This window comes from Oryzias latipes, chromosome 16 (assembly GCF_002234675.1).
Source record: "Oryzias latipes chromosome 16, ASM223467v1".
NCBI lineage: Eukaryota > Metazoa > Chordata > Actinopteri > Beloniformes > Adrianichthyidae > Oryzias > Oryzias latipes.
Window position 1 is genome coordinate 21,652,455 of NC_019874.2, and position 20,156 is coordinate 21,672,610.

Genomic DNA, 20,156 nt, shown 5'->3' on the forward strand with positions numbered 1-20,156 from the left:
TAAAGTCCCATTCCAATGAAAATTGTGTTTTTAATATCGTTTTGTAGAATTTTTCTCATGACAGAGGATGTACATAAAGAAAATTAGGATTACAATAGTATTTCTGAGTATTTCTTTACTCAAATCATTGTGAATTAGGAGCAGATGGAAAAAAAAACCTTGTAGTTTGTGTGCCCTCCTCCTTATCTATGCCATTTATCCATCTATGCCAATGAAAACTAGAGACAGACAGTGTTCGGTATAAAATGTTTGGTTATAATTGAATGTCAATGACGATTTAACCTTTTGAGACAGTGGTGATGAGATTGCTGAGGCTGTTATTAATTCACAGGAAATTATTATTTTAACTTTATCATCAGAGAGATGGTGCCACGCAGATAGGATACTGATGTGGTTGTGGTCAAGTAGCTTAGTAAGCTGCAAAGTTTAGGGTCAAATAATGTTCTTTCGGGCTTCTTTTTTTTTGTTTTTTTTGCATCCGTGTCCTCATCTCAGACGAAGGCATCACCTTCGGGGTTTCCCCCACTAGTCTCCTTGTGCTCTCTTAAAGAAAGTTTTAAATTTAACTTAATGTTTATTTCCATTGTGAGACGTGTGGGTGCTTGCATTGGGTGTTGAAAGTGGGGGTTTTGGAGACCGATGTTTTCCCATCCAGGCGCTGTACACCCTCGAGGCCCAGCGTGAGACAGGCCCTGCCACTTCCTGTTACGCTCTGTTAAATAAAAGGAGCCCTGCACTTGTCGCGTCTTTCTCTCCCTACATTTTTACAAGTGCAGGCTTGTCTGGAACCCAAAGGCTACCTTCTCTTCCTTTTAAAGGAATGTTGGCTATTTAATCAGGGTTACCGTACTGCACTCTCTTTCCCTGGATTTCACTCTATTATTCCAGAAACATAAACCTACCCACCTTCTCTGCAATTGGGGGGGTAAAACAAAAAAAAGTTAAAACTTTGGCTGTGCCACAATGAGGTGTAAAACTTGCCACCGGCCTCAATGAGGGATGGCCAACAGCTTAACTAACAGGCAAAGGCATCCACAGCTGAACAGCCAGGGGGTGTCCGGAGGGCTTAAAGCTGTGTTGTTGGCAAGCTAATAACCTACTGTAGTCAGGGACGGACTTCAAAGCTATCACAGGTATTCTTCTCTGGCTGCAGTTAGCTTGACGAGTAGGCAGCAGATAATGAGAGACAGAGTTGACTGGGCTGCTCTTCTGCTCTTCATGGTTCAGCAATGAAACTTTCTGATTCCTTCTGAATGAGCTCAGAGCTTGATGTGCAGCAAACTTGAAAATAAGTGTGCATGGAGCGCACAGAAAGGTGGATGTGCTTTGTTGCACCTGCAACAAAAGTCTCCCTAATTACAGCCAATTTTTGCAATCCGGTAAGTACGCTTGTGGAGAAGTGCTATGGGGTGTTTGTAAACTCCTGTTCACGTCTGACATGCTAGACAGGTTTCCATAATTTCACTTTGTACGGCCTTTGCATTTTTTTGGTCATTTTTAGTCATTATTACCCAAATTAGCCTTAAACCCTGAAGCTTCAAACTCTTGGAGTCTCTTGATGGAGTAGATTCCGCTTCCGTTAAGTTTTTCTGTTGAAGCTTCTGTTTAAGGAAGTCACATAGAGTTGTGCATGAGAGTAATATGAGCAGACTAAACAATAGTTGGAACACAAAAGCCACACTAACAGATGTGCGCAGGAGATTTAACTACAACACAAGACCTTTTAACTACCCCCTTTGAAGATTTTGTCAAAGGTGATTATGCTTAATGTACAATTTACTTGCTGCTTTAAAAGGTAACTGAATAATACCTTAACAGTTGTTTTTACTAACCCTGAGGTTTTTACACGTTGGCTAGAATAATTTCCGATCTAGATAAAAAAAAGATTAAGGCTGTGCTAGCACACCCACACACCTTAGTACTTTAGTTTTAGGACCAATGTTACGTGGGAAGACCAGCCGTGTTTAAGAGAATAATTGTGCGACTACCAAAGATGTGGTAACAACTGATCTAAAAGTATCACACTTCTAGCACATTTTTTAATAAAATGTACAGATATTGTGGCAGTTTTCAGTACTTGCATTCTTGCAGACTCGGATGGTTTTAATTTGTTGAGTATTTAGGAATTTTTTGATTCAAAAGATTATCTTTAACATAAAATTCAATACTAATCACATGAGTTAACCAAGTTCACCAAGAAACTGTTTATGTATCTTATTGTTTTACAAAAGCTTTTTAAATGGATCTGTTTCACACGAACACATTTTTCATCAATTTTAAAGGTCAGTGCCCCTCAGGATTTGGGCACACACAAAATACAGTGTTCTCCCACTTATTAGCGTTTCATTTTTCACAGTTTCACGTATTCGCAGACGTTTTTTTTTTTTTTTTTCCAGTAACATAACTCCTTCGGTTCATCAAAAAAACGCAGCTCAACTGCTCATTACGCAAATTTCTATTCAGTCAATCACATGGCAGCAACTCAATGCATTTAGGCATGCAGTCATGGTCAAGACAATTTGTTGGAGATCAACCCGAGCATCAGAATGGGGAAGAAAGGTGATTGAAGTGACCTTGAACATGGCATGGTTGTTGGTGCCTAAAGGACTGATCTGAGTATTTCAGAAACTGCTGACCTACTGGGATATTCAACCACAACAATCTCAAGAGTTTACAGAGAATGGTCCAGGACATTATTTTTACAGAGGAAAGAAAAAAGTCCAGTGAGCATCAGTTCTGTGGGCGGAAATGCTGTGTTGATGCCAGAGGTCAGAGGAGAATGACCAGACTGGTTCCAGCTGATAGATAGGCAACAGTAGCTTAAATAACTATTGGTTACAACTGAGGTCTGCAGAAGAGGATGTCTGAATGCACAAAACGTGCAACCTTGAGGTAGATGGGCTACAGCAGCAGAAGACCACACAGGCAAACACACAAACACCACACAGACAAATCTGCAGCAACTGTGTGATGCTGTCATGTCCATATGTACCAAACTCTATGAGGAATGTTTCCAATACCTTGTTGAATCTATGCCACCAAGGATTAAGGCAGTTCTGAAGGCAAACATGGGTTCAACCCAGTAGCAAGGTGTACCTAATAAAGTGGCTGGTGAGTGTTTATTCTTTATAGCAACACAGAGTCCTATTTCACATAGAACTAGGTTGGAAAAATGAATCAATCATACCAATCTCAACTCACAAGATGCCATTCATGAAACCTGTGGATCGTTTTTTCTTTTAAAGCAATTTTCTTTTGGGCAAAATCGTTTTTTTGTTGTAAGAGTTGAATCATTTGTGAGTCAATGTTATGGTTCAAATGTTTCTGTTTGAACTAATATTATTGTAAAAACTTTTTATTAGCCATAAATCCAGATATTTTTTATTTTAATACTCTCAATTAGAGACTGGTTCCTTTATTGATTATTTTTTCAGTACCAGTTCCATATTACATTATTTCAGACATTTTGGTTTTATTTTCTTAATCTTGTTTTTTTTTCACAAGCTTTTTAAAACTAATATACTGAGAAACAATCACAAAAGAAATGTAATGTTAACACAACATGATGCACACATTTTAAATAAAGTTCCAACAGTATTAACTAATCTGGTGTTTGTAAAGTTTGCTGCTGCTAAACATCCCCATTTACTAGCCCATTGTCAACCAACCAAAACTAGTTTCCTTGGGTTTTAAAATGCTGGTTTGAAAAAGAAAGACTCTTTAAATATTGATTGGTATCAGTGAAATTCAGCAAGTGCTTAAAATGATCTGAATTGATACCAATCACTGTTCACAATCATAAAATTATTCAATTTTTATGTTGAATTACATTGAAATTTATAATTTGGTGCATCATAAATTTGCTGACCTTAATTTGCCCCAAATGTTATCTATTAACTTAATAGATTTTCTTATAGTTCTTTAAAGGAATTGTTTAGGTGTCAAGGCATCAGCTCACTCACTCTTTGAACTGCATAGAGTGGCATAAATAATGAGTTCCGAATATCAATATTATCATCGCTCTGCTCTGTTTCTGACTCAGATTAGTTAAATCTCACTGCTTGGCTGCCACATGTGACAAAAATGTTGGTGTGTGTTTGGGCTCTTCAATACACAAATGATGCATCTAGCCCACTTTATGTTGAAGTATAATCCAGAACTGCTGCAGTGTTGTTTCTTGTTACTCACTCTGGAAAAACAAGAAAATGGAAAGAGTTGCATCCATTTATCTGAGTTTTCCAAGTTTTTGTCAGACTGGAAGCTGGCAAGTTGAGGTGAGGCAGAGCGTGTCAGTGGGAAAGGAAAAAAGAGAAAGAGGGTCATTCATTTAGGAGCTGAAGGGGGAAAAAAAGGCTGTTGACTCCTCAGATATTTACTTTTGGGGAGGGAAGGATGGAAAAAGGTGCGCTGTTCAGTGGGGTGAAGAGGGTTTCAGTGGAGTGAGTGGGGAAATATAGGGCTGATTTTGGTAATCAAAAATTTAAGGGCTTTTGTATTTTGGACTTAATTAAAAGAGTCTAATCCTCACTAAACATGATGCTAATTTTCCTAAAATTTGTCCAAAAATAGTTTGTTTTGTCTCTGTGGGATAAACTGCACCACAGACAGTTTCTTTAACCATCTTTTGAGACATTTCCAAGTAACAATGTTTTTTTTAATATTCTTCAAATTATACGCCTTCATACTGTCAAACATTTGGGAAGGGGAAAATTGTCAAACCATAATATAAGAGATTATGTTTCTGTTCCAATAAAAAAATGTATGACTGATCTGCATTCTCCCTGAGTAGAGTACACAGACATGTCTGTAATGTAACACAATGGAAAATTGTGCCTTTCTGCTGGTTAGGTGGAGCCTGTTTGTAAGCATTGTCTATTCACAATTAAACCTTTAAAATAGACCACCGATAAGTGATTACAACAGTAGAACTATTATTTTACTAGTTGATTAATTACTTAATGGTTTCATTGTTTGGCTCATGAGGCACAAAGTAGTGAAGGTTTGTAGTTTTTCAAAGCTGATGTCTAAATAAGCTTCATGGTTTATTTAATTAGGCCGCTTTGTTTTGGTCCAGAGAGCTTGTTTGCCTAAAGCCTTGTATACACTGTGCAAGTCCTCCATCAGATATTGAGACTCTTGTTGTCACCATCCCTGTATAATGATGATGGCCAAGGACAAATACAGTGTTCCCCCGCGAATTCGCGTTTCACTATTTGCAGTTTCACATATTTGCCGATTTCTTTTCGTCACGTGACTCCTCCGGTTTAACAGACAACTTAAGACGCTTATTTGAGACTTTGGCGTACGAGGGAGGTGCTGCGCGGGGATCGGAGATGAAGAGCCCGCCGGCCTGTGGGCCTCCAAGAACTGGTCCCACGAGTACCTGAATCGCTGTAACCAAAGTTTGTGCTCCTTTATGGAGAAATGGCATCTGCTGACTCAGAAGTGGCCGGAAAATATCCTGATACGCCGAGGAAGATAATTGCGGTGAATAATTATCATTCGGATGAATGAAGAATGGATGAAATCGGTGTTGTGCCAAGATGCGTTGCCCCTGCCAGAATTTGTTCCCCGTCTGGACTGGCGTGCCATGCCCGACGCACAAATCACCTGAATGTACCCCATTCTTGGATCTATTAGTTTTGGGGAATTAAAAAAAAAAAACAGTTGTCATGGTGGTATGTTTGCAGAATACTCTTTTAATACAAATTTGCAATGTCTAGCTGGGCTTTTCTAATCTAAATTTTAATCGTCGTCATGAAGCAACACTTATGACAGATAAGGGTGCTCCGATTGATCGGTCGCCGATCATAATCGGCCGATTATAGCTTTGGGATGTTTGATCGGCCGTCTCTATAAAGGCCGATCCAGAAAAGCCGATCAGATGACGCAAAACTCGCGAGACGATTTTTTTACGCGCTGCTAAAAATGGCTTCACCGGTCTGGCAATTCTACGTGGTGTGCGAAAAAGATAATACATTAGCAATCTGGAACGTGTGTACCAAGCAAATCCCACGAGGCGGAAAGCACGCAAAACATTTTAACACCACCAACCTCATCAGACATTTGAAGGTTAGTCACGTAAAGGAATATGAGCAGTTTTCAAAGTTAGCTAGCGCAAAGAGAGAGCGAGACAGTTCAGCAACTCAAGCGCCACTCACTCAGCTGTCAGTAACAGAGACATTTCAAAGAAAGCAACCCTACAGCAGGGACAGTAAGAAGCATAAAGAGATATCAGACAAAATAATGGAATTCATTTGCCTAGATCACCAGCCTCTGTCTGTTGTGGAAGACGAAGGGTTCCAGCGACTCATGTCCTATTTAGATTCACGTTACACTCTGCCAGGGCGTAAATATTTCAATAACCAATGTCTGACTGACTTAAAACAATATTTTGGCTATAGCCTTTTTTGTTGCAGTTTTAAAAGTAGCCTAAAGCTAAATTTAAAGACTCAGATGTTATGTCTTATCTTATTTTATTTATATATTCTCCAGGAAAGTTGTATTAGTTAAGTCCTAAGTTGTTCCTAATAACCAAACACATGCTGCTAAGTTAATTTGTTGGAAATGTTGCTTCCAAATAAATACACAGTTGTCAATTCATGATGCGTTGTCTTCTCTTAATTGTAATACTTAATGTGCATTGTTGTTAAATATTGTTTAAAAAATTATGCTACATGATAAATAGAAGGCTTCAAATAGACCCTGTAATCGGTGATCGGTATCGGTATCGGGTGATACAGCTTCCAGCAATCGGGGATCGGTGATCGGCCCCAAAAATCCTGATCGGAGCACCCCTAATGACAGAGATTTAAATGTGGGAGATAAATCTAATTACAGTAAACACAGATTTGACTTGATCTTAGATTGCTATGAGAACTGGAATGGAATGCTTTCTCTCTGTGTTGTGCACCATTGGCATGAGGTTTGCAGTACCTTGAACTAAGGTGGTTCTTTGTGCAGAGATGGAGACATTCTTGGCCACATTCACCTAAAATATCTTCAAAATTGGAATTTTAGGAATCCTTCATATGCTGTTGTATTTTAGCTAAAGAAAGCTAAAATACACAAACAAATATAAAAAATCTTTTTTATACAAGCGAATAGAATATAAAGAGACTAAAGCGAATTTTTTTTTTTTTTTTTTTTTTCTCAGGGAAATGCTCATGTGAGATTTCTTTGTTAGGTCACTGAAATTACTTCTCCTCTCACACATGGAAGCATTTAGGTCAAACTGCAGGTTCACTCTGAATTGGCGATCTATACCAGTCGATTAGCCTCGTCCTATCAACTGTTTCCATGAGGCCTCTGGGCTCTAAAAGGGGTAAGAGGGGGAGGTTTGGGAGGGAAGTTTGTAGAAGATTAGCTTCCCTTTGCCCTGAAAACTAGTAGATGCAGTGAAGTTTTGATTAGCATTTGTGAATATGAGACAGTGAGGGCAGGCGGATGTTGTATCTTTATACGAGATGTAGGCTTCTAGAAAGTCTTTTGAGATTTTGCTGCATCCGTCTGTTTAGCATCATTATAAATGTCCACCGAAACAACATAAACACAAAGTAATTGATTCTCTGCTGTAGCTCCATCCAAGGAAAACCAAGATAAGGTCATTACAGTAAAGCAGCAGTGTTGCAAAAGTATGCTTCCTTTTGTAGTGCAAATAAAGTACAAGTAAGGCAGAATTCTGTGAAGCGATGAAGAAAAACCCGCCTTGTTCTTTCCTGGTGCTGTTAGCCATAATCTTATTTTAGCCACTACGTAATGGTTGTTAAATTACATAAATGGCTCTTGTCTGCTGGCTATGAATGCAGAGGCTGTCTTTGAGCAAAGGCACTTTGGCCTGCTATATTTTCAGGAAGAGGTGAAGGATATGAACTTATGAAAGGAGATGAAAGTGAGATATTTTAAGAGATGTAACTTACCAACATGGAAAAGGTTGGACAAACCTTTAAGAAAATAGATGTAACAAGGCAAATCCTTGTGTTCTTGCACTTTCAGCACAGAAAATCCCCTCCCTCTTTCACACGCACACATACCCACAAAGATGTGACTTCCTTAAACATGCGCTCAGCTGTTCAGCACTAAGTTGAAATCTCACAGTGCAGTTGTTCCCGTCTTGTTTGCTTACTGTCACAACGGAGACAAGATATTTTGACGACACCCACAGAAACACACATTAGTAACCGGTCAGTACAGTTACATTTGGCTTTATCTTCAAATGCCTCATCTTTGACGATTACAATCTTGATCAAGTCACTGCTTGTCAACTGTTTAAGATGCCTTTTATTGTCTGAGAGCATAATCTATTTGAAAGGAAAGGATGATATAGGAATTAATGTTGCTAGTAGTCTATGGCAGAATAGCAGTTCTCTTTATAGTGAAAATTGAGAAGTTTCTTATTCCTTCATGTTACATACATCACATCTTGAACATCAACACTCCAGTAAATGTCCAGTCATTTATAGAGAATCCATTATCCACTAGCTGTTCAGTCTTTAGCACACACACTATTTTGGGGTTAGACTGCAATCTGCATTTGTAAAGGCATAAATTATTCACATATTCTCCATAGTTAGATGCTTTTGAGTCTGTTTACACAACAAAATGTTAGCTCCGCCATCAGTAGCTGTAGCTGCCTGGTCATGGCTGAATGAATCCTGGGTGTGCGCTCAGTTATGGCTTGCTGACTTTTGGGTGCAGATGTGTGAATTTCAAATGCTGAGATGTGGGTCCAGATGCAGTCACGGTTGTAGATATACAGTGGTGGATAGACTTCTATGAGCTTCTTAAACTAGCACTGAGGAATCAGCTGCACTTTTTTTTAACCATTCTTTCCATCTGTTCTTTCTACCTGGTTGCTTTTTTCCTGTTACACTCTGTTTCTTGTTTGAATCTCCTCTCCCCCCATGTTCTCTCCCTCCACTTCTCTTTAAGCCTGTCTTACATTTTTTTCTTTTTATTGCTTCAAGCAGGTTTACCAACATTAGTAGTAATGCTAGTTTACAAAACTTGTTGAATCAGTTTGCAGAACGTTCAAAATAATCATGTTTCAAACAACATTAATGCTTAAAAGCTTGTTTTTTGTTGAAAAATATACATAAATATAGTCCAAACTTACAATAGCCTTTTGTTTTTGTATTTTTTAAAAGTCTGTATTTAGAGGCAATCAACCACTAATTGGAAAAACACAGAACAGTAAGTTCCAAACACACAGGAGAACAAAAATTTCTCTATTTTATGCTGTTGGTGTACTGACTGCAATGACACAAGCATTAACACTTGGATTCATGCTAATGATATGATCAAAACTGTGACGTGCCTAATTTTTGAAAACTAGCAGGAATACGTTGCTAACTACCTGACTTTACTTCTCTTTAGTTGGAATTGTCTAAAACGTTAGCGTTTCAGGTAGAGAAAACTAAAAGTAGGTAGGGAAAAGATTTTTAGACTGAGAGGAGGTGAATCTTATGTTTTGAATTTCCTCTGTCGGCACATCTTGGTATTAACAACTGCTTTTGAATGCCACCTTTTAATGAAATAAGCCATTCATCCTAGAGGTTTATCATTTTTTACCTGAGTGCACAATAATAAATCAAAATTTACATAAATATACACAAATACAATGTTTGTGTATAACTATGTAAAATCAAAAAGTTCACAATACCATTGTCCTTTTTGTCTCGCAAATTCAAGTCCATAAGGCTTTGTATTTTTTAACCTTTTCTTTGCACTCTTGCACATGAACTTCTGGATTAGTTTGTCACTTATATCAGACTGTATGCTTACTTCCTGTTCTGGTTTCCATGAAACCTTAACTCAAGTGGCAACAGGTGGTTTGTTTGGTCTGGTATCAACTGTCGTGTTTCTACAAAAGCACTTGAATGTTCAGTTTCTTTCATGTTTTTTTTTTCACTCTTTGTCTTGCATTTTCTTGCTCTTTTCTCATCTGATAAGTAATGCAGGAAATGGTTCTGATAGCTTCCTGAGGAAATTACACCCACTTCCTGTCTATACACCTCCTTACTTGCCAGTGCTGCCCCCAATGGCCTTTATTTGTTTGTTTTTAATTTTGTGTCTATGTTAAAGCACATCAGAATCAGCAGTGGAGCTGCAAGGAACCCCCGGCTACTGTTAGAGACTTTGTTCTGATGACAGAACATGATAAGTACGGCAAGCAGCAGCAGCCAGTTGGTAGACTATTTTTGGATGTTGCCCTCAGTACTTTACTGTATTGTAGAGGACAAGACACTCATTCCAATAAAGTCTAGGAATACCTTCAAATTGTGGTTAAAGATACTGAGTGTTCATAAATTGGTTGATTTGAATTGTTTGATTTTTTTAAATATATTAATGATAAGCAGCAAGAATAACTTCCCATGCATTTTCTTGTATTAACTTTTTTTTTTACTTCAGCTTGTGTTGCTAACAGGACAGATTTTAGTCAAATTTCACCAGAGAATAAACGATACCAGTATTGTCAATGTCAACAATTGCTGACACTCCCCTAGGATATGTCCTGTTATCCCTTGAGCTGAAAAGCAGGTTTGTACGCAAACTGTCAAAGAAGACTAGTTTTGTAATATCAAACATACAAAGCATACTGTCAGCCAGATGGTATGAGGAACTTCCGCTTACTATCAATTGAAAAGCCAACGGATTCATTAAATTGAGTTTTATGACAGAGCTAGAACTGACTAGCAAAAGGTCGCAAAACACTCCTTCCCCTTTTCCCACCCCACACTTGTAGCGTTAACTTCAAAAACACAAAATCCACAATTTAACAACGTAAGTAACACACATATTAAAGGAAGGGAAAAACACCGTTTTATAAAAAAAATAATGGCCATATTTTACTGACCACAACATGCACTTAAAATCATCTACACGTATTTTCCGGACTATAAGTCGCTCCGGAGTATAAGTCGCACCAGCCCAAAAATGCATTATAAAGTAGAAAAAAACACAGATAAGTCGCACTGGACTATAAGTCGCATTTTGACTGGAAATTTATTTGACAAAATCTGAAACCAATAACTAATAACCTGCACAACCTCATATGACACAATCATAACAGACTGTTTATCTCATAATTTCACAGTAATTCTTTGTCATAGTTATTTATTTATTCCTTTCATGAAGCATCATTGGCCAACTAATACTCTGTTTTCATCCTGTATTTGTAGAAACAGTTGTCATTTTTATTGCATTTCTGAATCTATGAAATCATTGGAAAATAGAATATTATGTTGTTAGCCTTCAAGATCTTACTGTAAAAAAAGTTTGCTGATTCTCTGAGTCACTTAACATACTCTTAACACTTAACATACCTTGATACATCAAATTTAGCCAGGAACATCATCTCTGTTCCTCACAAATGAACATAACAGGAGGGTTAACAATGTATTTATTTCAATTTATTTCTAATGTAAGTCGCTGCGGAGTATAAGTCGCACCCCTTGCCAAACTATGAAAAAAGGGCGACTTATAGTCCGGAAAATACGGTAATTCCTTCAAAAAATGATGGTGTTCCACATAACCTGGTGTGCCTTTAATGTGAATATTGGTTGTGCTTACTGATAATGAACAGATTTTTTGCTGTACACAGCAAAAAAGTAAATTATGAGGCCGTGCCACTTTCAAGTATTAGCTGTGCACAATAGTGGTATCGTGTTGCTCACAAGATATGTTATTGCTGTTGTCATAGTAAATAAAATAAAGAGTGAGTAAAAGGATACATGTTTTTATTCTTTTTAATCAAGCAATATCGTTTTTTGCAACCCCACATGTATTACTGAAGAAATTAAGTTATAAAAGTTAAAAGAAGGTAAAAAATCAGGCTAAAATGTTTCCCCAGGCTTTAAGTCCTGCCAGATACTTTACAAAGTTATAAAAAAATAACATACACAATCATGTCTGATTGCAGCTGGGTGTGGTAACTAAGGTTTTCTGTTGCTACTGATAATACATGAAGTAGCAGTGTATGCCTTGGGCAGTTCTGTTTTTTGTTTCTTCAATGGTTATTTGATGCTCTGCAAAAGGAAAAACACTGTTTTTAAACCATTTATTCCCATAGGATGACAAAGGTCATGCATTGAGGACAAACCATGCTTACCTGAAATGATTGCCCCATCACGTTAGGCCTTGCTGAGAATTTGTGTAAACCAAATTATGAAATCTTGATGAAGAATATTAGTCATCTAGGTGACGTCTTGAAGTTGAGTCACGGGATTTGGACTTAGTGTCTTCAGTTCTTGAAATGTTTCACCACCCAAGTAGTTTCATCAGTTGATTTATGCTGCATTAATCTGGTTTATTTATTGAAAGCAATCCACCCCTTTTTTTTTTCTTCATTGTTCACATTTCAAGCAGGTGTCTAATACGTGTTTGCGTATGTACTGTTCAGGACATTTGGCTGGTCAGCTGTGTAGTGGAATGCAAAAGACCAGTTGTCATTAGGTCTTAGAAAGGCTGCTCTCGGACATACATGCACAGTCTTAACTCTTACACACAAAAGACACGCACGCTTGATGGCTATGGTTAGATTGATACCACCTGACACTTAGCTAGGACTGGAATGTGATGGGAGGGAATAGTAGCGGGCAACTGCTGACTCTCAGGAGTACCACAGATTATCTATGTACTTCCGAGACTTTGTTAAAATTCTTTGGCCTTTTCCTCCACCATGGCTCCACGAACTTGAAAATGCGCTAACAATGAGAGGGTTGTACTAGCTCTCGTGCATTAGAGGTAAGGAAAAAAAGGGCAGCTTGGTGTTCAAACTTAGCCTCCATCTGTTCCCTGTGCCATATGCTGAAGTTCTCCACTTGGCTCTCACTCTTCCACCATTCCTGCTGCAATCCCGTCTGCTCCCTAAATCTAAATTGGAACTGACCGTTGCTTCTTCCTGAGGAACTTCAATTGCCCCCCCCCCCCCCCCCCCTTCCTTTTCCAACTTGTTACTTGTTTCTCAGTTACTCGGTAATCAAGCAAGACATTACAACTGTAAAGAATAGCATCCCCTGTGAAACTGTCCTGGGCGTCACCTGCCTTTGGCCAACAATAGTTGGGCAGGTCGTGGCCTTTGACCACGCGTAGGACTAAATGGCTTTAAAGGATGAATGAATAAATACTTTTTGGATTTGCAATATCGTTTGCTGTAATATTAATTATGTTTATCTAGTTGGCAATCAAAACTTGATATATTGTTATAACATATTGTCTTTGAATTGTATTCATTGTGAAATGTATCTAATGGAGTAAATGATCAAACGGCTGAATTTCTTTTCCAACATTAATGATGTATCTTTTAGTTGGAAATTGTCGACGTGGGGTGTTTAATGACTGTTGTATTTTACACAAATACAGCAAAACGTGTATTTTTACAAAAACAAGCAGGCTTTAAGTGTCAGTTTTGTAAGTTTTAAGATTTTTTCCCCGCTATACACTTGCTAAAATGTTTGTTTTGGCTCTCTTGTGCTGCCAACAAAAGTCTTTAATCTGTCCATCGGCCCATACCATGCCTGGATCCTTGCAGCATTCATTGCATATGGTAGCTGTTCTTTTTACATGGATAAAACAAGCTTACAATTTGGTAATGTGTTGGTGACCGTTAGTGTGTAAGAAAAGGAGTCGTCGTGTGTGTGTGTGGTTATGTTTGTTTATGGCTGCAGATGTGCACTCATGGCCCTCGTAGTCTCTGTTTAGCTAACCTCCTCCCACGCATGCTGCTTCAGTGTTGGTAGTTCTTTTTTTTTTTTTTTTTGCTTTCAAACCATCAGCCTACTGAAAACGACCATGAATGAACACATTCTTTCTCTATGTCTCTCAATCTTCTAGTGTCACTCTATCTGCCATCCTATGGAAGCGATTCTGTAGCAAAATTAAAAATAAAAGTCAATACCAGAAAAGCTTTTTCATTTTCAAAATGAAGCTGCATTTTGTAACTCAAAATTAAAATGAAAAAGCAATCCGCCAAAATGCTTTTTAATAATCTATTAAAAAACTGCTTATTCTGTGTCATAATTAAAACGAAAATGCAAAGAGGGGATTGCATTTTCACATCCACCCTGCGCTTAGTGTCGCACAATTCAATTGGATTTAGCATTTCCAGAGGGGAGGCGGGGCGATGACGTCAGTGCTGTCTCCGTGTGTCCGGCTGCAAAGAGACACATGCTAGGAGCAGTGCGGCCAGGCTTGTAGCTTTGTTTTAGCGGCAGAGGAGAGGGCTTTGTGAAGATCGTGCACTCCTGATGATTGAATGGAAAATACTAAGGGGTTTTAACTACCGTAAATTCCGGACTACAAAGCGCACCCATTTACAAGCCGCACCCACCCATTGTCACGTATTTAATTACTTGTAAATATATACAAGCCGCGTCAGAGTACAAGCCGCATGAAGTAAGCAACATGGTGAACCTGAGAAGTCACGTCCTGACTCCCAGAGTAAGTGTGATGCATTAGCACACTGTGGGAGGAGTCAGCCTTGCCTCTGGCTCATGCATGTGACTATACCCACATCTGCCAAACAGCATGGACCTCTATTCTGTTCACAAGTTCCTCAGTTATGGTTTTTTTATTTATTTCTTTTTTTTTAATTTTTTTTTTACTTATTGACAATCTAGGTATCATACATAAAATTACAAACAGCAACCATATAATCAACATTACATCCGTCAGTTATGATGAGGAAATTTACATCCGCGATTCCCCATTTCCCATGAGCCTTAGGGGCTAAAGGCGGGGCCAACGCCGGGCTCGCCACACTGTCGTACGTGTTTAAGAATGAGCAAGTGTCAGCATTGCATGGAGGGGTGAACGGGAAAAGCTCTCCTTCCGCTTGTGTCGCAGCAGCGTTATGGGAGTAACAGGGCTGGTTAAAAAAACACACCGGTAAAATAAAGCAGCGGCGACTGAAAAGCGCGCCTCAGCGCGATACCAGCGCCTCAGCACGGCGCGTGCATCAGAAGTTTCCCTTCACAACAAACACTGTTGCTCCGCGGACGCCTCTGCGCTCCGCGCTCGCCTCGCGCGCTCCCCTTCCTATCTTCTCCGACACCTCAGGCCAGGGCGGCTCCAGGGAGGAGCATATAGTGTCTGTGCAGAGCAATCGGACTTAATACTGTACGTTTTGTGGATGAGGGGCGGATGCGTTGTTACGTGTGGGAGCCATCAGACTGCCATCGGCCCCGCAGCTCTATGTGAACGAGCAGCAGGACATGTCTCCAGCTCACACGGAGGCTGTGAGCTTTTCAATGCAAAATTCCGCTCAGTCCTTAGAAACCGTTAAAACGATCACGTCGATTTGTGTTTCCAGTCGTGTCCCGACAAAATAAAGGCTGATGTTATTTCCACATATTTACGTGCAGCCAGCCGAGTCACTATGACTTAGAGGTAAATTTACTCCTGAGCATGCGCTGTTCTCTCCGTCACGCAGCTGACCGGCTTTTCCAAACCCGTTGGTGATGGTGGATTTTTTCACGCTGCTTTTAAGGATTGCTTTTAACTTGAAAGTTTCATCATATTGTAGCGGCGATCACGTGCATGTTGGGTCTAATGGCACCAAAGGATTCTGGGATGCAGCCGGGCATGCGTGTTTCGTTCTGTTGAACCATGACTGAAGTGTCTAAGACCTGAAGTGAAGTCCATGCTGTTTGGCTGTTTAGTGTGATGAAAAACAAGTGGCTTGTGCTCGGTGTTAGATAAAAATTCAAACCATTCACTGAGTCCGAAAGTACGTACATGGCGGCCGCCAATTAAATCCATAAATTAGCCGCGTCACTGAATAAGGCGCAGGGCTGTAAGCGCAGGAAAAAAGTAGCGGCTTATAGTCCGGAAATTACGGTAAACACTCTGCGGCCTCTACAGGCACGACTTGGTGGGCCAAAAGACAACCTTTGTTGGGCCAAATTTGGCTCGCGGGCCCTACTTCAGGCACCCTTGGTTTAGAGTTTCTCAGATGTGCGTAGCAGCTCTCCGCCTTCAGTGATCTGGAACTCTGGATCGCGGGGCTTCGCGCTCCGCTATGCGAAGGCGGCTGCCGGTCTGAAGACAAAGCTAGTCCAGGGGGAAGTTTTGACGAACCGCGGTGCGTCCGAAGGAGGACTGCGGAAGGCGCAAATGCTGCTATGCAGTCTGGAGAAGCTGTGTACAATCATCAGGAGTGCACAACCGTTACAAAGCCCTCTCCTCTGCCGCTAACACAAAGCTACAAGCCTGGCCGCACTGCTCCTAGCATGTGTCTTTAGCAGCCGGACACACGGAGATAGCAATGACGTCATCGCCCCGCCTCCCCTCTGGAAATGCTAAGTCAAATTGAATTCATTTTAACTATGACACAGAATAAGCGGTTTTTAAGTAGAAAATGAAAAAGCATTGATTTTTCATTTTAATTTTGAGTCATTTGATGCAGCTTCATTTTGAAAATTAAAAATAATTTCTGTTAATCCATTTTAATTGTCCAATTAGACATTTCTAAATGAATTTTGCTACACATTTACCAGATAACTTTTTGAATATGAAATGTCAAATACCATTTTCTTTATCATTTGTTAAAGTAGAAAAGTAAAAAGCATTTCTGGTTTTGACTTTTATTTTTAATCATGCTACAGAATCGCTTCCATACCATCCTACCAGCATAATATTGCCATTTTCATAAACAGACCTTACCTTGACCTCCAACCAGTTCTCACACTTTAATTAAACAAACAAATTGGCAACAAAGTCATAATGATGACCATAAAAGTTTGTCTGCACAATTTGATTTTTAATCTCTGTATTTGATTAGCTTGTTTATATAAATGCTAGACAAACAATGGAGGAGAGAAGCACTTGGATAGATTTTGTGTCCATTTTTCAACGGCGCATACTAGTCAGGTGCAGCTCGAGATTCTAAAATTTTTGAACACTAAGGGTTTAAGCCTCTTTAGTCAGTCAAGCAGCCTGGTTGCTGATAACATAAAAGCATTTGGGGGGGCTGTGGGGCAGCGGTAGGGTGGTCGACCCCTGATCGCGTGACCGCAGGCTCGATTCCTGCCTTGCCTGCCCATATGTCGAAGTGTTCTTGGGCAAAACGCTGAACTCCACGTGTCTGTGAGAATGGGACTGTGATTGTAAAAGGCCATGGGCCTTTGAAGAAGGTAGAAAAGTGCTATACAAGTATACGCCGTTTACCATTTTGTAGAACAATGCTTTTATGCAACATCATGTTAGCAATAGCTGACGTTGAAGAAGTTTCGTTTGTGCTCCTATACGTTAATTTAACTTTGAGGAAACATTTGTCACTTCTTTACACAAACAATTATATTGATAGAAATACAAAAGCAAGAAGAAGAAGCATAAGTCACATAAATGTAAATTTCAACGGCAGAAAGCCCAGGAGTTAAAGACTAGAAGGGATTCTCTCCTGTACTTGATTTCGTTTTTTCTAGACCTAGAATTTAATATATGCTTTATAATCTTTTGCACGTTTTTTCAAAGTCTTGAAGAAATTTCTACAAAAGCACATTTCAAAAAAGGTTTTTTTGGATTGATTTTTTTTTTGTCTGGCAGTGGCAAGATTTTTTTTATTTTATTTTTTACAAAGGTTCAGAAAGCTGTCTCCAATTTGCCTTATTTGTATGTTTATAACGCCCCCCCCCCCCCCCCCCCCGTCTTCTATTCCTGAAATGTGCCATTGACACAAATGTAAAAAAATCTGATTTGATGTAAATGCAAACATTATTACAATTTGCCCTCAGTAGACCCAGTAGAGCTTTTTTTGTTTCACCTAATTTCTATAGCTGGAATGTTTTTGAGCTTAGTTAGTATAATCGATTCTTGTTAACATGCAGTGAAGAAACCAGTTGGGGTTTTAAGAAATCATCTGTTCTGTCAGTGTGTTCATGTCTAAGGTTTTTAATGCTATGGGCTTGAAAATAAATGTCATTCTGAATTTTGGTAATGGCCTGACAGATTTCCCAGCAATCTCTGTCCTATGATGATGTATCTTTAAATTATTTCTCTCAACCTTAACAGAAACAAACCCATAGTTCAATATTGAAAAACAAAAACAAAAAATGACAGAAATGTAATTTTACTCAAACTGGGGTGGGAAGACTTACCAGAACACATTTTACCTGCTGGTTTTAAATCTACCATCCAATAAAACAAACCACATCTAAATTCAGTTCAGTTTGACTGCTGGAGAATTTCCAGTAAAATCTTGAGTTAAACAACCTTTATGCCAAACATAAAGTGCTGCTTTTTGTAGAAAAATGATCATACAACCCATCCACAAAATTTAATAGTGAAATTATTGTTGAACTTAAAATACATTTTAGTTTAGAAATTCTTTTGACAGTTTGTAATGATATATTCGTGATTGTAAGTAGCCATTTTCCTGTATATTTACACTGGTTTCTTAACCCTTACACTATGACCACTGTATTTATCCAGGTTTACTTTGAAGTATGTGAATGTCTTTGTGCTGGCTGTTCTCTGGTGGCGGCTGATGGCTTGCTGCCTCCAGTGGACTGAATACAAGGTCCATGTGTTGTTTGTGTGCTTAAGACCAGAGGAAGGGGTGTGGGCTGTAAAGGGTGGAGGTAAACTTGTCTTATGCTCTGATGTCGTCGTCCCCCTCCCCCCCTTTATAGATTTCAAAAGTAGGGAGTTGCTTGAACTTTTACTTAAGAGCTCAGTTCCATTTTTAGACACAGGGTGTTTCAGCAATAACATCCAGAGCCGAGCTCAGTGGGGCAAAGTTTGTCTAAAATAAATCACCCTCCCTAATTTTTGCTTTGTTTTCAAGCCTAATAGCTGTAAAAAATCTGACAGATTTTGGGTTATAATGGATGACATAGGTTTATCATTATAGTTACATGCACTCTGATATAGCTGCCCTATCTCTGACTTATAGAAGTTGGATTTTGTTTCCATTTTTATGCCAATACAGTTTGCTGTGTCTGACTCTTCAGGAGGCTGGATTAGAACCTGTGAATGTTCTTCCTTTCACATGAAGAAAGTTCAAACAGTCCTATAATGCTTATGGATTGCAATGGTTTGTCACTTTTCTGCAGGGTGCGACTTGAACTCCTCTGACCCAGCCATGAGTATAATCGGGGCTGAGGATGAAGATTTTGAGAATGATCTCAATGATGTAAGTGACGAAATTAGGAATAATCTTCTATTTTCTACTCTTGGTCTCAATTTTTTGGTCTCTAATTCTAATTATCTGTGTTTTTCTATCGTCTGTACTTTTTGTAGCCCAATGAGGACCAGTGTAAGCACTTTAACAGCATTGAGCTTTTGAAGGAACGGCCAACTCACCTGCTGGTCTTCATGCAGCATGTCATTCTACAGTTTGATCCTGCTCCATTGGTGAGATACGCTGGACATTGTTCAGTTATTTATTTTTTGTTCTATAGATGCCTAAAAGTTAACCATCCACTGAATTGTTTATTTAAAGAACCTTTCACAGTCCTGACAGATAGTAATCTTTTTTTAACCAGGTAATTGTGTCTGTATTTGTCTGCTGTATCAATGCAGTGTTGTGGAAATCCAAAGTAAAGGCTTTTTCCCTTTGACCTGTTCCAATGACACCTGCGATATCCACGGTGACTCTGTGCCAGTTTAATGCTCGTATGCCAGTGCCTATGTAAAGCATTCTGGCCCTGTCCTATTGATTCTGCATGCAGACATCAGGGGCAGAGAGCCACAACACCTGCTCTCGGTCATCCCGGTCAAATTTTCTTTACATATATTTTAGGGTTGGGCGATGTCCCTTAAATTGGCCGTTGACGATGTTTGCTGTCAACCATCCGGATGGTGGATGATATCGTCGTGGAGGGGGGGGGCAGTATTTTTAATATTTCGGTCTTATATAATTGCTATTCGTTGTTTTACTTTATTTATTTTATTTCCCAACTAATGACTCATCCGCGATTATCCAGTATAAACTGAGGGAAGTGAACAAACAAACTAGAAAAGAAGTGGTCCGCTCCTGCAGTCAAGTGGACCGGCGGAGCGCACACTTACAGCTTTGTGTTTGAGGGGAGGGGGGGGGGTGCTTTGTTACATGAGCGGTATGTGTGGGAGATTTAGAACTGCGATCCGTTCCGCAGCTCTAGGGGAACGGGCTACAGAACTCAGAACCGGGTCTAAAAGTGTGTGTGTGAGCAGAG

At 39.4% G+C, this 20,156-nt stretch overlaps 1 protein-coding gene across 8 annotated transcripts in view; it reads left to right on the forward strand.

Moving 5' to 3' along the window:
- arhgef1 (Rho guanine nucleotide exchange factor 1) overlaps positions 1–20,156 on the forward strand; it is a 43,769-nt gene that overhangs the window by 1,044 nt on the left and 22,569 nt on the right. For all 8 annotated transcript variants that reach the window (XM_011485513.3, XM_020710275.2, XM_011485515.3 and 5 more), the window contains exons 2-3: positions 19,053–19,132; positions 19,240–19,353. In XM_011485513.3, the coding sequence (XP_011483815.1) occupies positions 19,082–19,132; positions 19,240–19,353 (165 nt within the window). In that variant the 5' untranslated portion in view covers positions 19,053–19,081. The remainder of the gene's footprint in view (positions 1–19,052; positions 19,133–19,239; positions 19,354–20,156) is intronic.